Genomic DNA, 19,820 nt, shown 5'->3' on the forward strand with positions numbered 1-19,820 from the left:
TTCTTTTTCTTTCCTGGCGCTAGTTTTTATTATTGTCTCAAGTAAAGCTCAAACACTCACTGGGATGTGTCACTGTGGCTTGTGCACAGAGTGTGGGTGTGCGTGTGCTTACGATTGCATACGTATATGTGTGAGCATCCATGTGTAGGCCAGCGCCTGCATTTGCTGAGCGCAGACAGGAAGATGAGGGAAAGACAGAAAGGCACATTTCATTTATAAGCTGGCCTTAAAGTTTTACTGTTTTGTTTTGGACGACTCGCAGTTCCTGTCCATGGTTTCACAGTGACCTCACATGCACTGCAATAAGGCCAGCCTTAACACCACTAGCCCTGTTCCATCTTAAAATTGTCATTTTGTTAAAGCCAACGGGGACATTTACGTATTACCACTTGCTTCTGGTGTAATTACTTCTGTTTATAATTCTCAACTTATTTACATGTTTAATTTATTATGATGAGCAAAACTCTTTTTAAACACACCCAATCACACATAATCTCTCTAAAAGTATGTAGGTGAGAGTGTCTAAAAGTATGTCAAGCTACCTCTATAATTAGAGCTTTATCAGAATGACATGGACACTGGAGTCCAGTTACTTTTGGAGCTCAAACTCTAACACTGTTTATCACAGCACCACCAGCGAGCGTCTTACGAAAACATATGACATCACGATATCATATCTACTGTGTCTCATCCACATTTTTTGGTTATCATTCCATCATTGTTTAAAAACACATCAATCGTGTGCTATCGCCTGTTAAAACACCTTTAAATACACGATACTGAATAAATTCATTGTTTCAGAATATGGCAGAAAGTTGTATGCAAGAGCCTGTGTGTGCATTAGTGCATGTTTGTGCGGGGGCGTCTACAGTCAAGCAGGGATTCCCCCAGAGCTAAGACTGTCTGTTAAGTCGTTCAGGAGTGCTCAGATCCCTCCTTCTCCTCCTGCCATAATGAGATTAGTGCTGTGACCCTTTAACTTTGACTAATCCCTCAACATTTACTGCCCCATCTACACATCTCTAAACAGAAAAATACAGGCTAGCTCACGTTACACAAGTCACGCAAAACCATGCTGTACAGTATATTTCTGTACTACTTAGTGCAGTATTAGAGTCCACAGTTGACTGTGGTCTAATTCTGTTAAGTAAGGTCCTTTAGCAAAAGGCAACTACTATCATACTATCTACTACTATTATATTTAATCCTCTGAGTTAATAAAACAGTCAGCTCAGCAGATGTTTCACAGGCTGACAAGAAAAAAAAATTGCAAACGCAAAGACAAATCTGAGAGTGATAGAAATCTTTCCATAAGAAAATCTGCAGATGAGCTTTTCAGAGGGTCATTAAGTCATTTATGAGCATTATAAATCTCTGTTGGCGACTATAATCATATTTTTATTAAATGAATAGTGGGTCATAACACACAACTGTTTATGAAAGGGGTCACTCAGAGTAATATACACAGAGCATTATGACTTTCAGCAGTTCTATGTTGGTCTCGCATGGCCCAAAACTTCACTGTTTTGGTTTAGTCTCTGTGTTGCTGCCACAGAAATGACTAAAAACCCATTGCACTCTACCTGTCCGGCTGTTAATAGACACAGTTAATGCAATATATTACATCTATCTATTAAATAGGTTATTGCAGTTTTAAGTAAATGCACCATTTATTCATAAAAAACTAATAAACAAAGTACAGTAGGATCTGGTATTATAAACAGGTCCCCCTGATGACCACTAGATGCTGGCTCAAAATACAAAGTGAAACTTCTCTCGGATTCCAGAGGAAGCTGGAGTTTCTGCAGCGAAATTTACTTTTAGTGTGGGATTTTTCTCTTAAGATGATTTCTAGTTACTGGTTATTACTAGTAACTGAAAGCCGAGCATTCAGCCATGAGGTTTAATGCCTGCTTTACCAACACTAGGTGCACTTTGTCTAAACCCTGTTAGATCTCATGTTTTTCTAAAACACTGACATGGACCCAAATCATTTCCAAACTTAATATAATGTAGTGTTTCATTTATTAGGCACATCAAGATTAATGGTTAGAATATCATATAAAAAAACAAACACAATCAACAATAACACTACAGATAAAACAGCACAACCTGCCCAAACACAGTGTTTAAAGCTGTGTGTGCTTCGATCAGAGGGAATTATTTTAGTGTGACGCATCATTATTGGGTCACAAGATATTTACAGATAAGCACATACTGAGGTCAACCAAGGGTAATATTTTTCAGGATGGTACAACTGCCTGTGGGTCAGACAAGAGAGGGGCGGGTCACAGCTGGTGGTCGTGCATTTAAGCTTGAGCTATAACCGCTGACTCGTGTTCCTGGAGGGTTTCATTGCACCCCTCTAAAAAAGCCCCCATGCGGCTGTCTGAGCCAATCAGTCAGTTGGCTTTTCAACTGCGTCTTCAGTAGGGGATCTAAAATAAAGAAGTGAGAGGAGCATGAGGTGTAATGGCACGCCGGAGAGCCTGGTTTAATCCCAGGAAGTCTTTCCCTCTCTGTGCTGGTATCATGCTAAATATAGGAGGTTGGGTATGAACCATATTGTAGCAACCTTAGATCCTGGGTTGAGCATTCGTTTAGGTCATGCAGTGCATTGCATGTGTGCTGTTCTGCAGATTTAGTTTCCAACTCAGTTTCAGGGCTTTTCCTATAAACATTGGAGTCCACTTTAAGATTGGAAACTGACTGGAATCTTTGCATTTCATGTTAGTACCCATGTAAAAAGCTTGGATGGTATTCCCTTATGATGTGTGCACATCTGTGGCGGGGCACCGTCATTAATCTGCAGTTAAAATAATAAATCCCCCATCAATCTGTCATAAGATGATAATGTTTGGACAACAGTGCATGATTCTAGTCTCTTGTCAAATGAAGTTAAAAGAAAAGGCAAAGACCAGGCTGCTGAGGACAACTTGGTTATTTTGCGACTCTATTTTTTCTCTATTGGTCTTGGCCTACAGCATGGGTAGTTGAGGCTGCTGATGGCACAGTACAGATGACGATAGATGTCCCATGAGCTCCCTCTGTGTGCGTGTGTGTGTGGGTGGGTGTTTGTGTGTGAATGTGTGTGTTTGCACTAAAGAAAGAGACAGGGAAAGAGAGAAAGAAAAGGCAAAGTGAGGCCTTTACTGTGGGATTCACGAGCTTTGGAAGAATGGCGACGGATCTAGATAGAGATTACGCTGGGCTCAGCAGTGACACACATACACAAACAGGCACGCACACACACTCTGAGCGGACACGCTTGAGAGTAAATGAAAACAACCTTTTGAATGATTCTCATAAATCCACACAAGTGGCTACTGATGTTTTATACACTGAGATAAAGTACAAAATACCTACACAGTGTACACACATCATATCCAGTATATGCACACAGTAAAACACCTCCAGACTGTAACCTAGATGACTCCAGAAAGGAAACTTTTAGCCTCGCAAACACATAAAAATACACACACGTGCTCACAAATATGGCCTATTCGTGACCAGCGTGTGCCCTGTGCCCTTCATATGCCCCCTGGCACCTCTAAATTAGTTCACAAACACACACACACATGCACAGGAATAGTTACCCATGCCATAAATATAAACTATACAGGCACTTGGTTCTTACAAGCATGATGACAGGCAGCTACTGTACTGCTCTACAGTCACACACTCAATAACATAAGCAGACTTCTTTAGCTAACACACTGTAGTGACAACTCAATGTATACTTAAATCACAACTGCCAATTCTACAATATCAATATGTGTATAAATATAAAGCTGCTTCCCAGTTTTCAGTGCAGCATCAGTGTTGCCTGATTTTCTACAGCGTGCAAACAGACACAAAAGCTGATTGTGGGAAATATTGCGGTGTTCAATCCCACATACAAGTTTGCACACGTGAAACAAGGATCCAGTGTTTTCCCTTGCTCTCGCTCGGAGTCTTTGTCATTCTGCCTCATTCCCTAACGTCCCTGCCTCTCTCACTTCTCACGTTTGACGATGGCGTCGCTGGTAATCGACCGGCTTCTCCGGACATGTGCGGCGTCAGCGCATGACAGAAATAAGACTGCAAAAAAAAAAAAAAAAAAAAAAAAAGGGGGCGAGCTGAAAGGTGAGATGAAAATATAGGTTGACTGAGAAAAGTGAGAAGACAGAGGGAGAGAGAGAGAGAGAGACAAAAAAAGATACAGTGAGAGGAATAGGTGTACTGTGTGCACACACATTTACAATGTTAGTGCTGTGTTAAACCATTCACTTACTTATTCATTCTCAACTTTGGTTGTGTTGTCCCTTCAAGGAGGCTGATCAACTAATCAAACAACCACCTAAATCAGGTATTAGCATCTAAACCACTAATTTTTAGATTTTGATAAACAGTGGTCTAAATAAATTGGCCGGATTAAGTACACTGAAATAGGGAGCCAGACAAATAAGAGTGGGTGAGAGAGGCATAGAAGAGAGAAAAGACAGATGCACACAGAGTGAGAAAAGCAAACCGGAGCCAGCCCAAACAGCAGCCACTGCGAGTAAACAGGGAGGATATTGGAGGATATGTGCTGCTTGCTGAGTGGATTAGTGAGGGAAATCTTGATCTGACTCACACCACAGTTGCCTGTTATTATGCTCCTTCCTTGTTTATGTGCGTCTGTCGGTGTGTGACCCTAATACAGCACACACAAAAGGGGTTATGGCTTAATTAGGTTAATGTTGTGGTGGGCAAAGGTCAGCACGGAAAAAATAAAAAATAAAAACTAATGCTGGCGATGATCAACAGGTGTCAGAACACGCAATGCATTGCTCAGAGAGCCCACGCTGACCCCCGGGGTACTAACATATAAACCTATGGTGCTAATGCGACATTAGAGCCACGGGGGATGTTAAACTTTACAGAAAACAACAGAGCTGTCCCACGTTGCCATAACTTTCTCTCCTCACCTGTAAGTCAGCAGACCACAGAGCAATGACATAACTTACGCAGCTACTCGCCAACCACTGCTGCTCCGTCTGGCAGGTGCATTCTCTCCTCGCTTTGTTTTTCCCCTGTGTTTCCTCCCCTAATTGATTTACCATTTCCCTGGAAATCATCTCTCTCTCTCTCTCTCTCTCTCTCTCTCTCAGTCTCGCTCCACACATCCCCTAAACTCATCATCTCCGAAACCCCACTGCCGGATGGGATGCCAAACCTGCAGATTGTACAGTGTGTGTTCTTAATGCTTAGCTTGTGGTGGTTGTAATGTTTTACTGCATTATGTAATCGCATCAAAATGATTAAAACAGACCGGCCACTGTGCAGGCACATTTGGGGTGCGTATGTGAACAAGCCTAGGCATAACACTCGGACACGTGCGCGAGCTACCCACATGTATATGAAGTGATAGTGTGTTCTTACTTTCTTCCAGTGAACACAATGAGGCTTGGAAGGAAAAAAAAAAACAGTGCAGCATGTTGTGCCACAGCGCAGCAGCTGGGCTGTTTGTTCAGCATAACTAGCTCGCCGAAAAAAAAAAAAAAAAAAATGCTGCCACATCCACAGAAAGCACAACATTCAACATACACACAGGACCCACCACAGCAACCGATCACAGCGACAACAGAGATCCACAGCCGTAACATACAAACTGGATTACACAGCAAACCCATAAAAGCCAGAAATAATCACACTGTGGTTTTTTTGCTGCACTGCATTTGGAATTGTCAAACCTCACAGCTGAGTACAAACCGTGCAATGTGTGTTGTTGTTGCTATGTGCCATCTGGTTATAGCTTATTGCAACAGAAAGCAGAATAACTTTGTTTGCCTCCCTTCTCCAACATGATCTACTACTATGAAAGGTAGACAGCAAGTTATTTACTGTTGGAGACAATGTGGAAGTGCTGCTGCTGTGGGAATGGAGAACAGCTGCAGCTGCATGGATGCACGTCGTACAGCAGCTAATGCCGTAAAGTTATTCCACCACTTGTACTGCTCTACACCTCCATCCCCAAGGCCTCATCCGCCATCTCTCCATCTCCCACAATAAGTAAGACATGACTCATGTGTGTGCAATGCTCTCAGTCGCTCCTCGGGGTCTCAGCTGCTAGTGAGGGTATGATGAGATAGTGAAAACAATATATGGACACATAAACATAAGCACATGCATGGAAGATATCGTGGCTACGCAGAGCAAAATAAGAAAGCAGAGTGACACTTGTTGAAGATGATGCAAACAATTCATAAACAAACGCCCCAACTGACTTAGACACGTGTACACAGAGCGATCACAAGTCGCAGCTCCTTGAGCCAAAGCCACAGGTGTCTATGATAACAATGGGTCACAGACAGATGAGTGGAGTAAATATAGATTTAGAGAGTGAAGAGTGTAGGCCAAGAAAAGAAATACAGGCAGCGGTTAAACTATAGGAGTGGAGCGTGTTGGGATAAAGCCAGTTAGGAGATGTTGGGGAATAGAAATATGGACAAATGGGCAACGCAGAGCAAAGTAAAATAGAAAAGGATCAAGGGAAAATGACAGATTGAAAAGTAGTTAAACCACGTTGTCTGAGATATTAAAGGGCTGCGTGTCAGTAAAACAATATAACGTGTCTGGACTGTTTTTTAACTGCACAGCCACAGATGTCCTACTGAACACTGCCCCCTCCAAGCGAACCCATTTGCCAATGATGATCTCCGTGTCACACCATTACCAGGCCTTATCTCCCACAGCAGGGGGACAGCAGCACAGTAAATTGCTGTTAGAACCAGCTGGACTCTTCTCTTTCTGGAGCATCTCAAGACCAGACGGCTGTCCCTGCCAAAACTGGTAAACAGCAGCTTTGCCTTGTGATTACCATGTCAGTAAACTCCTATTTACTGTATGCATTATGCGTTATACATGTACATTGCAACAACTCTCACTCAGTGTCAACAAAATCAAAAATATCTCTTTTATTGTGTGTAAATCCTGTGTATAAATATAATACTGTGCTGAAAGGGAAACATAAGGAGAAATAGGCAGAGTAGTACTAGTAGTAATGGTAATAGCAGAAATATTACCCGACAGACATGACAACATACTTTTTGACAAGCCACTAATTCATTATGTAACAGCACAACCAGAGGAAATCAAAGCAAGTCAACCTTCACTCCACCTCGACATCCGGCCCCTGCTTCTCTCCTCTGCAGTATCGCTGTCCTACTGCTGTGGTGTGTGTGTGTGTACATGTGATTAGAGATAGATAATTGGGGCGCAAAAGTCCAAAGCCGATAGAAGCCAAAAAAAAAAAAAAAACAGACACAGACACACAGTCTAAATTCCAGAGCTCAGGGATTGAACCAGCTCCAAAACTCACTCTTTTGTTTCACCTGCTGTACCACTCATTACCAAGAGCTTTGTCTGTCAGATAGCATACCCTCTCTACACTTAATCACTTAAACTGTTTTTAATTACTGCATATACTTTTACTTTAGAGGAGGGTGGAGAATAAGGCCAAGTGGGAAACCAAGGCTTTAGGACATTCTGTTAAGTATCCTCTTGTGCTCAGCCAGTGCAGCTTTATATTGTATGTAGTTTTATCATTTAAGTTTTCAACATTTATCACCCTGTTAGTATCACAATTCTTCAGTAAACCTAATTCATGGGTATGTTATGCTTGTGTATCCCAGTGTATCATATTGTTTGTGTAGACACTTTGACATTTCCTCTAAATTTCTAAATTCTGGATTCTAGTTTCTAAGCAAACTTAGCAATAGTAACATGGCAACTATGGCAGACTCACATACATACATATTACACACTGTAGCCACAGAACAAAATCATATCCCTGCATACGTCACTGCTTAGATGCAACTTTGTTGTGGGATGTAGTGAGCACTGATGCCTCAAGATGCCACCAATGCTTCTATTGTGGCTGAGCATTTAAGGTCGTACTACATAATGCTCTTGCACAGTGTAGCTTTTAAAATAGAAAGTGTTATGATGGCTCAAATAATTCCATTAACTACTGAGAACATTATTCCCTCAAATTCCCCTAAATCAATCCTAAATAAATCCTTTTCAGCCACTTTACTTCCTGTAACTCTCACCAAGCAGCCTTACTGCATGTTTCTGTGCTGTCAACACTTTCTAAAGATAACACCCCCCCCCCCCCCCCCCCCATTCTCCCCCACCCTTTACCCACCTCTCTGCACCGGTCAACCATCGGACACAACAGTTCTTTTCCGCCACACAGGCGGTTAAATTTAAACCCTGAAACAAGTGGTTCTGATCGGCAACTCTGACAATACTGCAGACCATGGGACCAAGTAAGAAAAGGGGTGTAAATATTGGTGAAAGGTCACATGATTCTGAGTAGATTTTGAGACACAGAAAAAGACCTAAAAGTGGAAAGGCAAAAAAATCATAGGTGAGAATTAGGCATCATCAAAGTGCAACAAATGCCTCTCCAATGCAGACAAACTGCCTAAAGAGTAATACTTATTCAAATATACAAAGTCGCTGTATTGCTTACTGTGACCATGTGTCCTCTTTTTCACATACACAACCCAACAAACTCATTAACCCGTACACATTGTCACACACTCACTCACACATACGTGGATCACAGAGCATCCTTAATCCTGAGTTGGCAAGCCTGCATGTAATTTGATCTTTCCATTTGCTCTAGTGCCAAGAAGGAGATCTGCGTTTCTCATGTTTATACTAATTTTTCTCAACTGCGTTGCCTTGAAAGAAGATTAATGACTAATGAAGATTTTCTTCAGCAGCTATGTTAGGACAACCTATGCGGGATAGGTTATAGGTGTAAGCCTACGTAGCCCTTTACTAACCAAAATCAGTTGCATGTAGTGTAGAGAATGCAACTTACAATGGTTTCATTCTGCAGTGCTGCAGAATGCATTTCTGGTAAAATACTGCTTTGCTGAAGCTGATGAAGCAAGATTAGGAAAATCTCTATGCAATTGATTCTTTCCTGTTCTTTAATCGCCAAAACCTGGGTCCCACGTGGCATGATGAGCAACCCATGCACTTACTGCAAAGCCATGGTACACAATCCTGCAATACTAACAAACTAATTGGAAGTCACAGATACTTTATTCTACAAGCAATCTGTATTCTTAAACGTGACAGACTTTCATTTAGTGGCTTCTACACTGAACACTACTCAAGCGATTTGAAGGTCAAGGTCCCAAAGGATTACAGAGTGATAAAGAGATAGATCCATGAAGCCTGAGAGGGGGGTGGAAAGGAGTCAGTAGATCTCTAAACATCTCTGTTTTATGCAGTAGAATTACAAACTATAGAACTACAGAATATTATCTCCACTCAGAACCTGGTTGCTCCCCACCATCTATGCCATGCTGAATAAAACCTGGATGGTTTTTTTGAATATAGTGACCAAACTCTATCATCAAGCCTTGGCACTGGACAGTATTTACTCGTGCCCTTCCAAACAAAATGGCTCTTATGTCACCCTTTGTCGTATAAAAAGATCTGTTTACAAAAAAAGCTAGTTGAAACTAATCTTATTTCAGCCTAATTTTTCAAATAATGCAAATATAGCCCAGCACTGGTTTTCTTCAAACCAACGATGAGCCATGAGAAGATCCCTCACAAGAGTTGAGAGTGAATGGCCCATTATTGAATGATGAGAGAAATGTCCGCTCGGATCACTTCTCATCCTTTTAAAAATCCAGTTTGTCATTTTCTAACGCCACTAACCACAGGACTTGAGCAAGCCCTATTTCTAGAAAGAAAGCACAACACCCATATGTCCAGAGCAATATACAAAAGGTGGCAAAATAAAGTCATGTTGCTGTTTTTATATAATGCTGCCAAATATGTTTACTATTAAATGTACTCTAATTTGTTATGAAGGGTATCATACAGTCTGTAGTGATATGCAAATGTACTTGTATGATGATTGTTTAGAATCAACTGTGAATATCTTAATGTAGTTTTATTACTCTTTTTTTCTGTATATATATATATATATATAACACCTAGTAACACCTAGTACCATCACACCTAGTAACACCTAGTAACATTACACCTCATCACATTCTCAACCAATCGGCCACTGACTCTAGGACCCAGAATTAGCACGGCTATCACTGGAATGGAGAATGTCGACCATGTGGACAAGTCATGGAGAAAAGGAGAAAATGGTAATGACATGAAGCGACTGAGGTGACAAAAAAGGAATAAGATCACAGGGTCCATAATTATCCATGTGTTCTCAGTTAGATTATTTTCCTGGATCATTATTACAGAGCTACCTACTGTGATCCGATAGGCCAGATGGCGTGTAAAATAACCTCACAGTGACAAAATGAATGTATGGCTAAGTTTAGTCACAGGTCAGATTGTGGTTGTATTGGGCGGCTTCCAGGTATGAATATGTATAACTGTGTGAACGTGACCAGCATGTTGAAAAAAGGAACTCTATTCATCATCAGGGTACTTTTAGCTTGGGGGCCAATGATCAACAAAGCATGTGTTCTCACCATAATACAAGTTTGTTGTTTATTCAACATGGCCCTCCAGCTATCTCCTTTAGCCTCTCACCAGTTTACAATGACACATCACCTCCTCTGCTTCTTCCCCTGTCTTTCTCATCACCATAAAAAACAGTGCCAGTGTGCAGACACCAGGGAAAACTGAGCTACCATGTTGACAACATTAACATCAGGTTTGGTGGGCTTTTTTTTTTTGGTCTCACTACACTATGTGCCACATGTAAACCCCTGGAAACCCCATCTAAACCTGTGGTAAAATGTGTTCTCAGGTTTTCTCATGTGTCTGCATTAATGTGTATGCGTGTCTTGGGAGAAATGCATGCTAAACACACCTACATAAACATGTCACAGAACTCACCAATGCAGGCGTGTACGCGGACGGTCAGCTGGGTCCGTAAAATAACACTGTGCTTCTTCCCTCTGGACCTGATAGAGAGAGCGAAGCCACAATCAGAGAAGCAAACACAATTATTAAACTATTAGATACTAACTAAAAAATTAAGACAAAATATGAAGCAGGGATTTGTTGGACATGTTTTACAGTCAAAACCATTTGTGCCATGATGGAAATGGTGCAGACAAACTGTGACCTGCATTAGCCTAGTACCCCTATAACAATACACATGTGAGCCTTGAGGGCCAGGACTGCAGGAGCAGACATAACACACATGCATATATGTGCACCTCACATACCATTGTGCCAGTGAGCTCACATTCAAACACAGCATATTTCCAGTAGGACAACAAGATGAGCACACACAAACATGGAGCATGATGGTATTCTCAACGCAAATCAAAACTCTCTCTCCTAACCTTAGCTCTTATCTTCCCATCTGTAGGAGGTAATCGCCGAGTACCATCACTAACATGCTGGTAGCATCCGATCCAATCAAAGAAAGCACTGCTCCAATAACACACACCACTGAAAAAAACACCTGCTATGGATGATATACAGCACAGTAAGAAGAGCATACACCCAAGTAAGGGAGCAGCTGGCTTCTTATCTTTCCGTTATGCTGTGTTGTCATCTTTATACCAGCATTTTTGAAACATGTTAACACAATCTATTGAGATGCTGTTAGAACATATTCATCTTTTTTTGCCTTCTTGACAGTCTACAATGGGAGAGTGCCAATAAAAGCAGCAACAGTTCTATCAGGGTGGACCTCTCTTTGAAAATACGGAAATAAATATATAAAAAGCAGCTTCTTTCCCCATGTCAACAGAGTCTTGATTGACTACTGTCGGCAAAGTGGGTAAAAGCCCTGACATTTGATGTGGCGGACAGGTCTGTCTGATCCAACCAGTTCCCCAAGATCTCAGCCACCACAGAGACACACGCCTTATTTACCTGTCCATCACCTTCTGCACGACGTGCAACAAAGACACGGATGAATGAATAAATGTACACATGGAAACAAGCTCAATCAAACAGAGATGTAAAACAAATGGGGTTTTGTGGATCTGCCATCACTTAGCATGTTGTCGCTCCCAGTCCCCAAACAGATCAACACACTTACCTATGCAGCCAGTTGACAGCTGCCTTCTCGGTGTATTTTTCAGAGCTCTTAGTGACAATATACAGTGTATAATAAAGGCTTTTTAGGTTGGACCCTAAAGCTAAGTACAAAGGGCACTTTTAAGGTTGTGACTTTCTCAACAGCAGCACTTAAACACAATTTATCTAGCAACCTAGATATTGTTCATCGTATTTTTGAGCTGCTAATTAGATAAAGACGCAAAAGCTGCATTTATTAAGCTCCATATGTGGCGTCTATGTGTATCTTACCATGATACAGTACTGACATATGATGATTGCACTCCGCTGCCTATCATTTAACTGTTAATAGGAGACCTAAACCTGGTGAAATGGTGGTCCATTTAGAGTTGGTAAATTATCACAATAAAAGATATGTCAGAATGTAAATAGCTTATATATCTGCTTTATAATTATCTGGGGGAAACCCTGAAACCTACAGTAGGGTAGAGTAGAGTTGACAGATTTGATTAGTGAAATTTTGTCACAGAGAAGATGTGAATACCAATTATTCCAAAAGTGCAGTGAGAAAAGAGCTGCTGCCGAGGAGGGGAGGGCACATCAGTCCCGCTTTCCAGAGGGCTTCATACTTTCCGTGAACTTGTGATTCCAAGAACTCCATATCCAGCAGCTTGTGATTCTCCCCATTTTATAAAAATGGAGAAACTGTGTGTGTTTGTGTGTGTGTAAGAGAGAGAGAGAGAGAGAGAGTGGTGGGGCAAGGGGACTACACCACTTGGATAAGAGATATTTTGACGAAGAAGAGTGAAAGTGTATGTGTGTTGGTGGTTGTGGTTGTGGCAGAGAGTATAAATGTGAGTCAGTCTCACCCTGTGTCATCCTGCTGAAAGCCCTCCAGCTCGTCCCTTTGCTCAGCCAGCGAGGACTCCAGATCCAGATAGGTGCCATTGTGGGAGAGCTGAAGTGCACAGTCATCAAGCTGTGGAAAGAAAGTTAAATACTTAATGAATGAAATGAACCAGAACTAATATACTGAATCAGATTTAACGGTACTGAACACGGTAAAAGGCGGCCCCAGCATAAATATTAGGTATGGAAAATATGATTGAGCACTTGGATGTACAGGGTGGCATGTGAAATTTCCTTGGCAGCGACGTATATACACGAAACCACCCGCAAGAATGACACTAGTCTCTCGACTCAGTACTTTTAAATTCTGGTTCGCCATTTCTGCATGCCCTTCACACCCTTTTTAAAACAACTTGAGCCTGTAAAATAAAGCCAGTTTATGGGGCACGGGTTTGTACATGAGTGCATACAGCGGACCGTGAAAAGAGTGTGGTGCGACTCTGCCTTCAGCACTACAAAGCTGCAAAGGGCATTAACTAATAGCCATAAAGGCGGGAGAATATGAAACTGAAACCGCACGGAAACATGGTAAATAAAGGAGGTTTTGGTACATTTAAATTCCAGCTGGGAAGAAAATGACACTTCCATATTGATAGAATTGCATGGAATATGTAGATACAGGACTTATATTCTGTACAATGTAAAATCTATTTATTTATATTTGTTTACATTTATGCTAATAATATACTGTAATGTGCTATGTTGTTGTTTTTCACTTCTCAAAAGCTGGCCGATCTTACATTCATGCCATCTGCAACTGCAGATAGTCAAAACTTACGTCTGTGCTGTGAAACATGACGCCCTGCTAAATTTGGGACCAGGTACACAGTAAAATATCTTCAAACAAGTCGCATTTATGTTTATGATTACAGTCACAGGTCAACAGCAGGTGCGAGCAGCCATTCTGGTGACAGCTAATAAAAATTAACATACAGTACATTATTACATTGCAATCGGCTATGAGCTTTACAGAGTATTGTTTGAGCTGCTGATGTATGAATAGGTGTCTGAGATCAGAGTCATGAGTTGAATGAGCATTTAGAACTTGAGTGGTATCAGTGGGTTTATAACATTGCCTGTCCCCTGGTGTCCAGCCAAACGCCCCCCTAGCCGTATTGTCTGACCGGCAGAGGCTATGGATCACAAGGCCCACGGCTGCTCTCTGTCTGTCCCTCTCTTTCACTCGGAAACCTAGATGGACTCACTGCATAAATATAACCTTGCTATATTTACTCTTCCCTGAAGCAGCATGTACACGGGAGCTCATGGGTGGGTGTGTCCACAGGGGCTGGGGATTTAAGGGGGACACTGCCAAGACCAAGTGTTACAAAGGAGAGTCTAAGAAGCCTCGCACTGCCAATGAACTTTGCATTACTGCCGTGACCTGTCATTCGTTCTTTAAGCAATCCCAGGACCATCTGCAAAAGGAGGGTGACTTTGGGTTCTCCTCCAGTTTGGCTTCACCTACTTAAAGCAACATTAATCCTTGTGTGCCTAAATTGTTTATTTGACCAGACCAACTAACTAAACCTGATAAAGGGTACCCCAAGGAGGAGTGGTGCCAGCTAATAGGGCAATGGCACATCTCGTTGAGGACTCAAGATAATCCTCTAAAACAGCTAACAAGACAGGAAAGGAGTCCCTCTGATCAATGGGTGAACAGGATTCAGTCAATTGTCAAAACACTTCCCTGAAAACCACAAAATATTAACTATTCAAAAAGAAAAAAACTAATTACAAAGTACAAATATCTTTGTAATTGCACAAACATCACTATTCCCACTTTTCATTTCAATACACCATGTGAGATTTGGTAAATCACAGACTGAGGTTTGAGCAAGTATCTGGGGGATGGAACCAGTCCCCCTACTGGTTCCATCCCCCCATCTACTTGGTTAATCATGCCTTGTCCCACTGCCCTGATTTTTTTTGGTAGGGGTGAGACAAAAACATGTCATGTGCCCAATCTGTCAGCATTATTCAGCATTTCCATCCATATTCCTGCCTTACTTAACAGTATATCTTGTGCTGCTGAGCTTTCTTTACCGCTTTGAAAAACCTCTTCTCTACCCAAGACAGAGCCACCGCCTCCATCGCCACCATCAGGTCCAGCTCCAGCTCCCTGCTTTCGCTTTTGCAGCTCCACGTTGTATCTACACACAACCCTCGATCATAGGAATAGTGCTTGGACAGGAAGATGTGGCTGCTGGAACATTTTCGTAACACAATATGTGACCAGCTCACCCTCCGAAAAAAAAGGTCTCGCTTTTCTAAAACACTTTTGTTTGGGTGAGAAGTGTAATAACAACAAAACACATCATGCCGGACGAAGCTTGGGGCAGAGGCAGCTCCAGAAGGAACTGCAAACACTTCACACTCACAGCTCAGGGACAGGCGAGGGAAACACTTAGTGGCTAGTATACTTTACACTCATTTAATCAAATTCTCCCAGAAGTGCTGGTAAGGGAGTAATTATTTCCATGTTAAAACAACACAGAGCCTGCTGGCAGTCGCAGCGGGTTGACAGTTAACGATGCCCTTACGTAACTCAGCCGATGAGTTTTTAAGAAGTTTTTTGTGACCAAATCAGAGCTGCAGAGTATCAGGCTCTTTGATGAGCGTGGGGGAGGGTGTGTTCAACACTGCTATTAAATCTCCCAGTGTTGCATTAATAGGAACCCTTTGGTAATGAAATAAAAGTTGAGCTGTGAAGTCTGGGCTTTTATTTTGAGAGCAGTTTGTGAATTAGGCTGCAAAATGTCTCCTATCAGTTTAAGACGGCAACTTTCATCACTTTGAGTTTCATTTCTTTAAAGTTAGCAGCGGAGTGCATTATCTCTTCTGTGAGAATCAAATGGAAACTTTGCTGTTTGGCAGTTTGGACAAAATAATAAATCCCATGCACAATCATTTAGCCTTGGAACTGGCAGCCCATTCTAACCTTACGTGCATGTGTGCGTTGTGTGTTTGAGTCGAAAAAAAAAAAAAAAACTGGTGCACGGTCAGAGAGGTGGAAGAAGAGAAGGAGGAAGAGGTCAGGAAAACCACGGCACCCGAAGTGAGGAGAACAAAGTGTCGCGGGGATCCAGGCCCCAGCCACAGGAATTCTGGGACAAGTGACCTATACTTTGCATGCAGCCCAGCCAGCCATACACAGAGCTCTGCCATCACAGCATAATGATACAGTAGGCTTCTCTGAGACAGGAGCACACGGTGTTAAGACAAAAAGAGACAAAGACCATTTTAACACTGAGAAGTGCCTCAAAAAGCTCCGAAAAGGGATAACGCGCAATGTAGCACTGACATATTCCAATGATATCCGAATCGTCAAGCCTTTCAAGCATGAGACTTCAGATCTGAACTGACTGTTGGGCAAATTTGCAATGGTTCCGTTTCATCCCTGTAATCTAAGTGCAATATCCAGTTGCCATTGCGCACAGGCTTCCTCCTGAAGTAGACAAAATTGCAAACACAAATGTAGGCTGCGCCATCTGTCCGTGTATAGGTTGTAATCATAAGCTTTTCTGTGCTGCGGGCCATTTTTCATTTGTTTTGTGGCTTTTAAAGACGGGGCAGCAAAAGATCCACTCGGTCTGGAAAACCACTCTGCTGTTGAACGCTGGTTTACTGTCAGGGTTGTGCGCCAGCAGTTAAAAACTTTCTTTCCCTTCTGTCTCACTTTTCCTCAGTTCGGTTGAATCTGCATTTTCAGCTCCAACTGTACAGCATCACTCCATAAATGGGGAATAAAAATGAGAATACAAACTGTGTCTAGCACAATTTCTTTTTTTTCTTTTTTTTTTTTGGCCTCCGTGACTGTGCTTGTGTGTTTCCGTGTCTTGTCACTAAGGAATGTGCTGCTGGGTTTTGGGGACGGTTGCTTTAAAATCCTGAAAATCACAGAAAAAGCACTATTTCTCTCACTCACACGTCCGTTGTAAATCTGACACTTCACTAAACTCGATCACTAGAGATTCTGGATCTTTGCCTTGCTCTGTGCTTGATGGCTGTCACTTGTGAATGAATGAGGCAACACAGGATAGCGGCTCTAATGCCTCTGCAACCACCTGTCCCTGTGGCATGCAAACCAGAGTGCAAACAATACAGAAATAGGGCAGGTTTGTTCAGTTCAGCAAAAAATATACAGCACTTCAGAGATTCCCACGTTCCGGATGTCTTCTTATTGCCGCCCATCCTCAGTAGAGGGGTCAAACGTGGGTCTAGTAGACATCCAGCACCTTGCTCAAAGGCCCTTTCAGATAATGTGTGATTAAATGATGACATTTAGTTTCATGTGAAGTTTGTGTTTGATGTCACTGTGGTCTCTAAGGCAAAACATTAGCAATCTTATTTTCAGTCCCCCCGGGGGATGGAGAGCCAATCACTTGCGCTTGTTCTCAAAATAGCCTGTGACTGGTGGGTATGGCAGTTTATTTGCAGTAGGCTCGGAGTGAAAAGCTGCACTCCTAAAGGTTGCAAAACAACCTTGTATGGACCTGATTTAAAATGTCCACATCCACAAGAAAGTGGGTTTGAAATCTAAACGCAGTGAATGAGGTTGTGAGCCCCCAGATTGAGAGTTGTGTTTATCTTACACAACTTTCTATTCAGTATGCGTAACAGATTCACATAAAGCTACTTCTGGCATCAGCTGTTTACCACACGGGTCATCCTACCTTGTGTGGAGCCTTGAGGAGCCGGTGGACGCCCGCTAACTGGTTGATGAGGGGGATATCCTCCCTGAAGGTGTACAGCGGCGGTCTGGTCGGTTCTGGGAAGTTAGTGCTGTTGAACGGATCGGTGTCATCTAAAAACTGAACCCTGCACACAAACGTGGCCATGGTGCATCCATGCAAGTGGCTCCTCTGAAAGGGGGGCAGCCCGGTTTAAAGAGAGCTGTCCGAGCCGCGGCTGTGTGCTCTCTCTCTCTCTCTCTCTCTCTCTCTGTGTGTGTGTGTGTGTGTGTGTGTGTGCGCGCGCTCCTCTCCTGGTAACGACAACAAACTCCGGTCGCCAAGCGCGCACCGTGCGCAGCCAGTCCTCTCGAAGGACACGCTTCGGGATGGCGAAAAGATGGCACAGGGCAGCCGCTCTCTCGCCTCCTTGCCGTGGACTTGCTCTGGCTTCGTGCTCTCTGGAGCCGCCGTGTTATTCTCGGAGAGGCAGGTGGCCAGTGATAAAGGGCACGGCAACAGGAGGACTCCGGCTTGATGCCCGAGAGTGAAGGATCAGCGCAGCTTGGGACAGCCGGTCTGCTGTCTGTCTGAGTCCCAGCAAATCCACCCCCACCCCCTTTCTATTTTCCCCTCTGGCTCATCTCTCCCTCCTCCCCTTTCTCTGTCCCTTGCTCAGCCGTGGATCCCTATAGCCTAATGCTGTAATACATTTATTTTAAAGATTTATAGAAACATGTAACCTAAACACAAACAGTGAGTTACTAATTTAAACATAATGAATATTAGAATAATCCTATTATATAGATCTATAGAACTATAGAGATGGAAAAAAGTTTTCTTCTACAATAGTCAGATACATGAGAGACAAGGGAGACGAGTTTGCATTAATAATTCAGTAAAACTGATGACTGAGGATTAATGTTACTGCTCTTTCAAGTTGAAGAGCAGGCTTAACAAATGGCGACCTCTCGTGGCCACAACGTGTAAATGCTACGCCGTGTACACTAATTAGTCATAAAACTTGATCTGATCTTCATCTAAGTGAAGAGTATTACCAAATATAATGTGCCGCAAATAATAACATTGAAAAAAATCGAATCTTTTATGTCTTTATTGAGAACAAGCATAAAAACCTCATAGTGCAAGTGGAAAAAGTATGTGAACCCTTTGATGACAACTAATTTTTTTGAGCTGGCCACCGTACAAGAAGAATACACTTATGTGAGCCATATCTCAACAAAAAGAGCTTTCAGAGGACCTACAATCCAGAATTGCTGATTAACATAAAGCTGGAGAGGGTTACAAAGAAGAGCCCAGACCTCAATCCAATAGAGATGCTATGGAACGCCTTGAAAAGAGCAACACATGAGACGTCCAAAGAATATGACAGAGCTGTAGCAGTCTGATCCACAGCTACAGGAAGAACATGGTGGGGGTGTTTATGGTCAAAATTCTTTTGTGAGTGCAGACGACCATAATTTTTTTCAACGCACTCACTGTGTGAGAACAGTGGTAATATTTTGAAGTGCTTTTAATAACAGTGCTGTATCTAAATGCAGTTTATTTCCTATTCAGTATTTGATTGGGGCTTCACTTCTATTTAAAATGAGTAAAGCTGCCTGATCTTACCCAAAGTGCAAAGATTTTCTTACACAACCTGACACAAATGTATGTTCTCTTATCTTTATGCCTGTAGCACAGTAAGAAATCATCGACCTGGGATAGTCTGAACTCAGCGTGATAGTCCCCTGAAAATTTGTTTTCTTTTAGCACCTCAGCTGTACTGTTGTGTACAACATGATAAAGTTAGTAAATTAAATATTGTTTGTCATCAGAAGGCCGTAATCATAACTGAAACTAAGCACATTTACTTATGTGAGTATGGTTAGAGAGATTATAGAGAGATATAGAGAGATTCCTACTTAAGTATTTGCAATTTCTGCTACTTACTTCAACTTAGCATATAAGTTCAAATAATCGTACTTAAAGCACTGGCAAAATTAAAGACATGATCGCAAAGTCATGTGTGGAGATTCGTTATACTTTTGTGACTTCAGTTACTTTTTTGAGCCAATGATTTTGTCATTTTAATATTTACAATGCCAGATCTTTGCATTTCTACACTGGGGCATTGCTACTTTTACATAATGTGAGTGATTCTTACATATATTTACTGTGCAATATTTTAATAAATGTTCATGCTTTACTTTTTTATTTTGGATGACATCA

At 42.1% G+C, this 19,820-nt stretch overlaps 1 protein-coding gene across 3 annotated transcripts in view; it reads right to left on the reverse strand.

Annotated features, from left to right (window-relative positions):
• fhod3a (formin homology 2 domain containing 3a) overlaps positions 1-17,846 on the reverse strand; it is a 38,513-nt gene extending 20,667 nt beyond the window's left edge. For all 3 annotated transcript variants that reach the window (XM_026348564.1, XM_026348563.1, XM_026348562.1), the window contains exons 1-3: positions 17,592-17,846; positions 12,876-12,985; positions 10,867-10,934 (exon numbers count right to left, since the gene is read on the reverse strand). In XM_026348564.1, the coding sequence (XP_026204349.1) occupies positions 10,867-10,934; positions 12,876-12,985; positions 17,592-17,756 (343 nt within the window). In that variant the 5' untranslated portion in view covers positions 17,757-17,846. The remainder of the gene's footprint in view (positions 1-10,866; positions 10,935-12,875; positions 12,986-17,591) is intronic.
• Between the last annotated feature and the right edge of the window lie 1,974 nt (positions 17,847-19,820).

The sequence above is a fragment of the Anabas testudineus genome, chromosome 11, assembly GCF_900324465.2.
Source record: "Anabas testudineus chromosome 11, fAnaTes1.2, whole genome shotgun sequence".
NCBI classification, from domain to species: domain Eukaryota; kingdom Metazoa; phylum Chordata; class Actinopteri; order Anabantiformes; family Anabantidae; genus Anabas; species Anabas testudineus.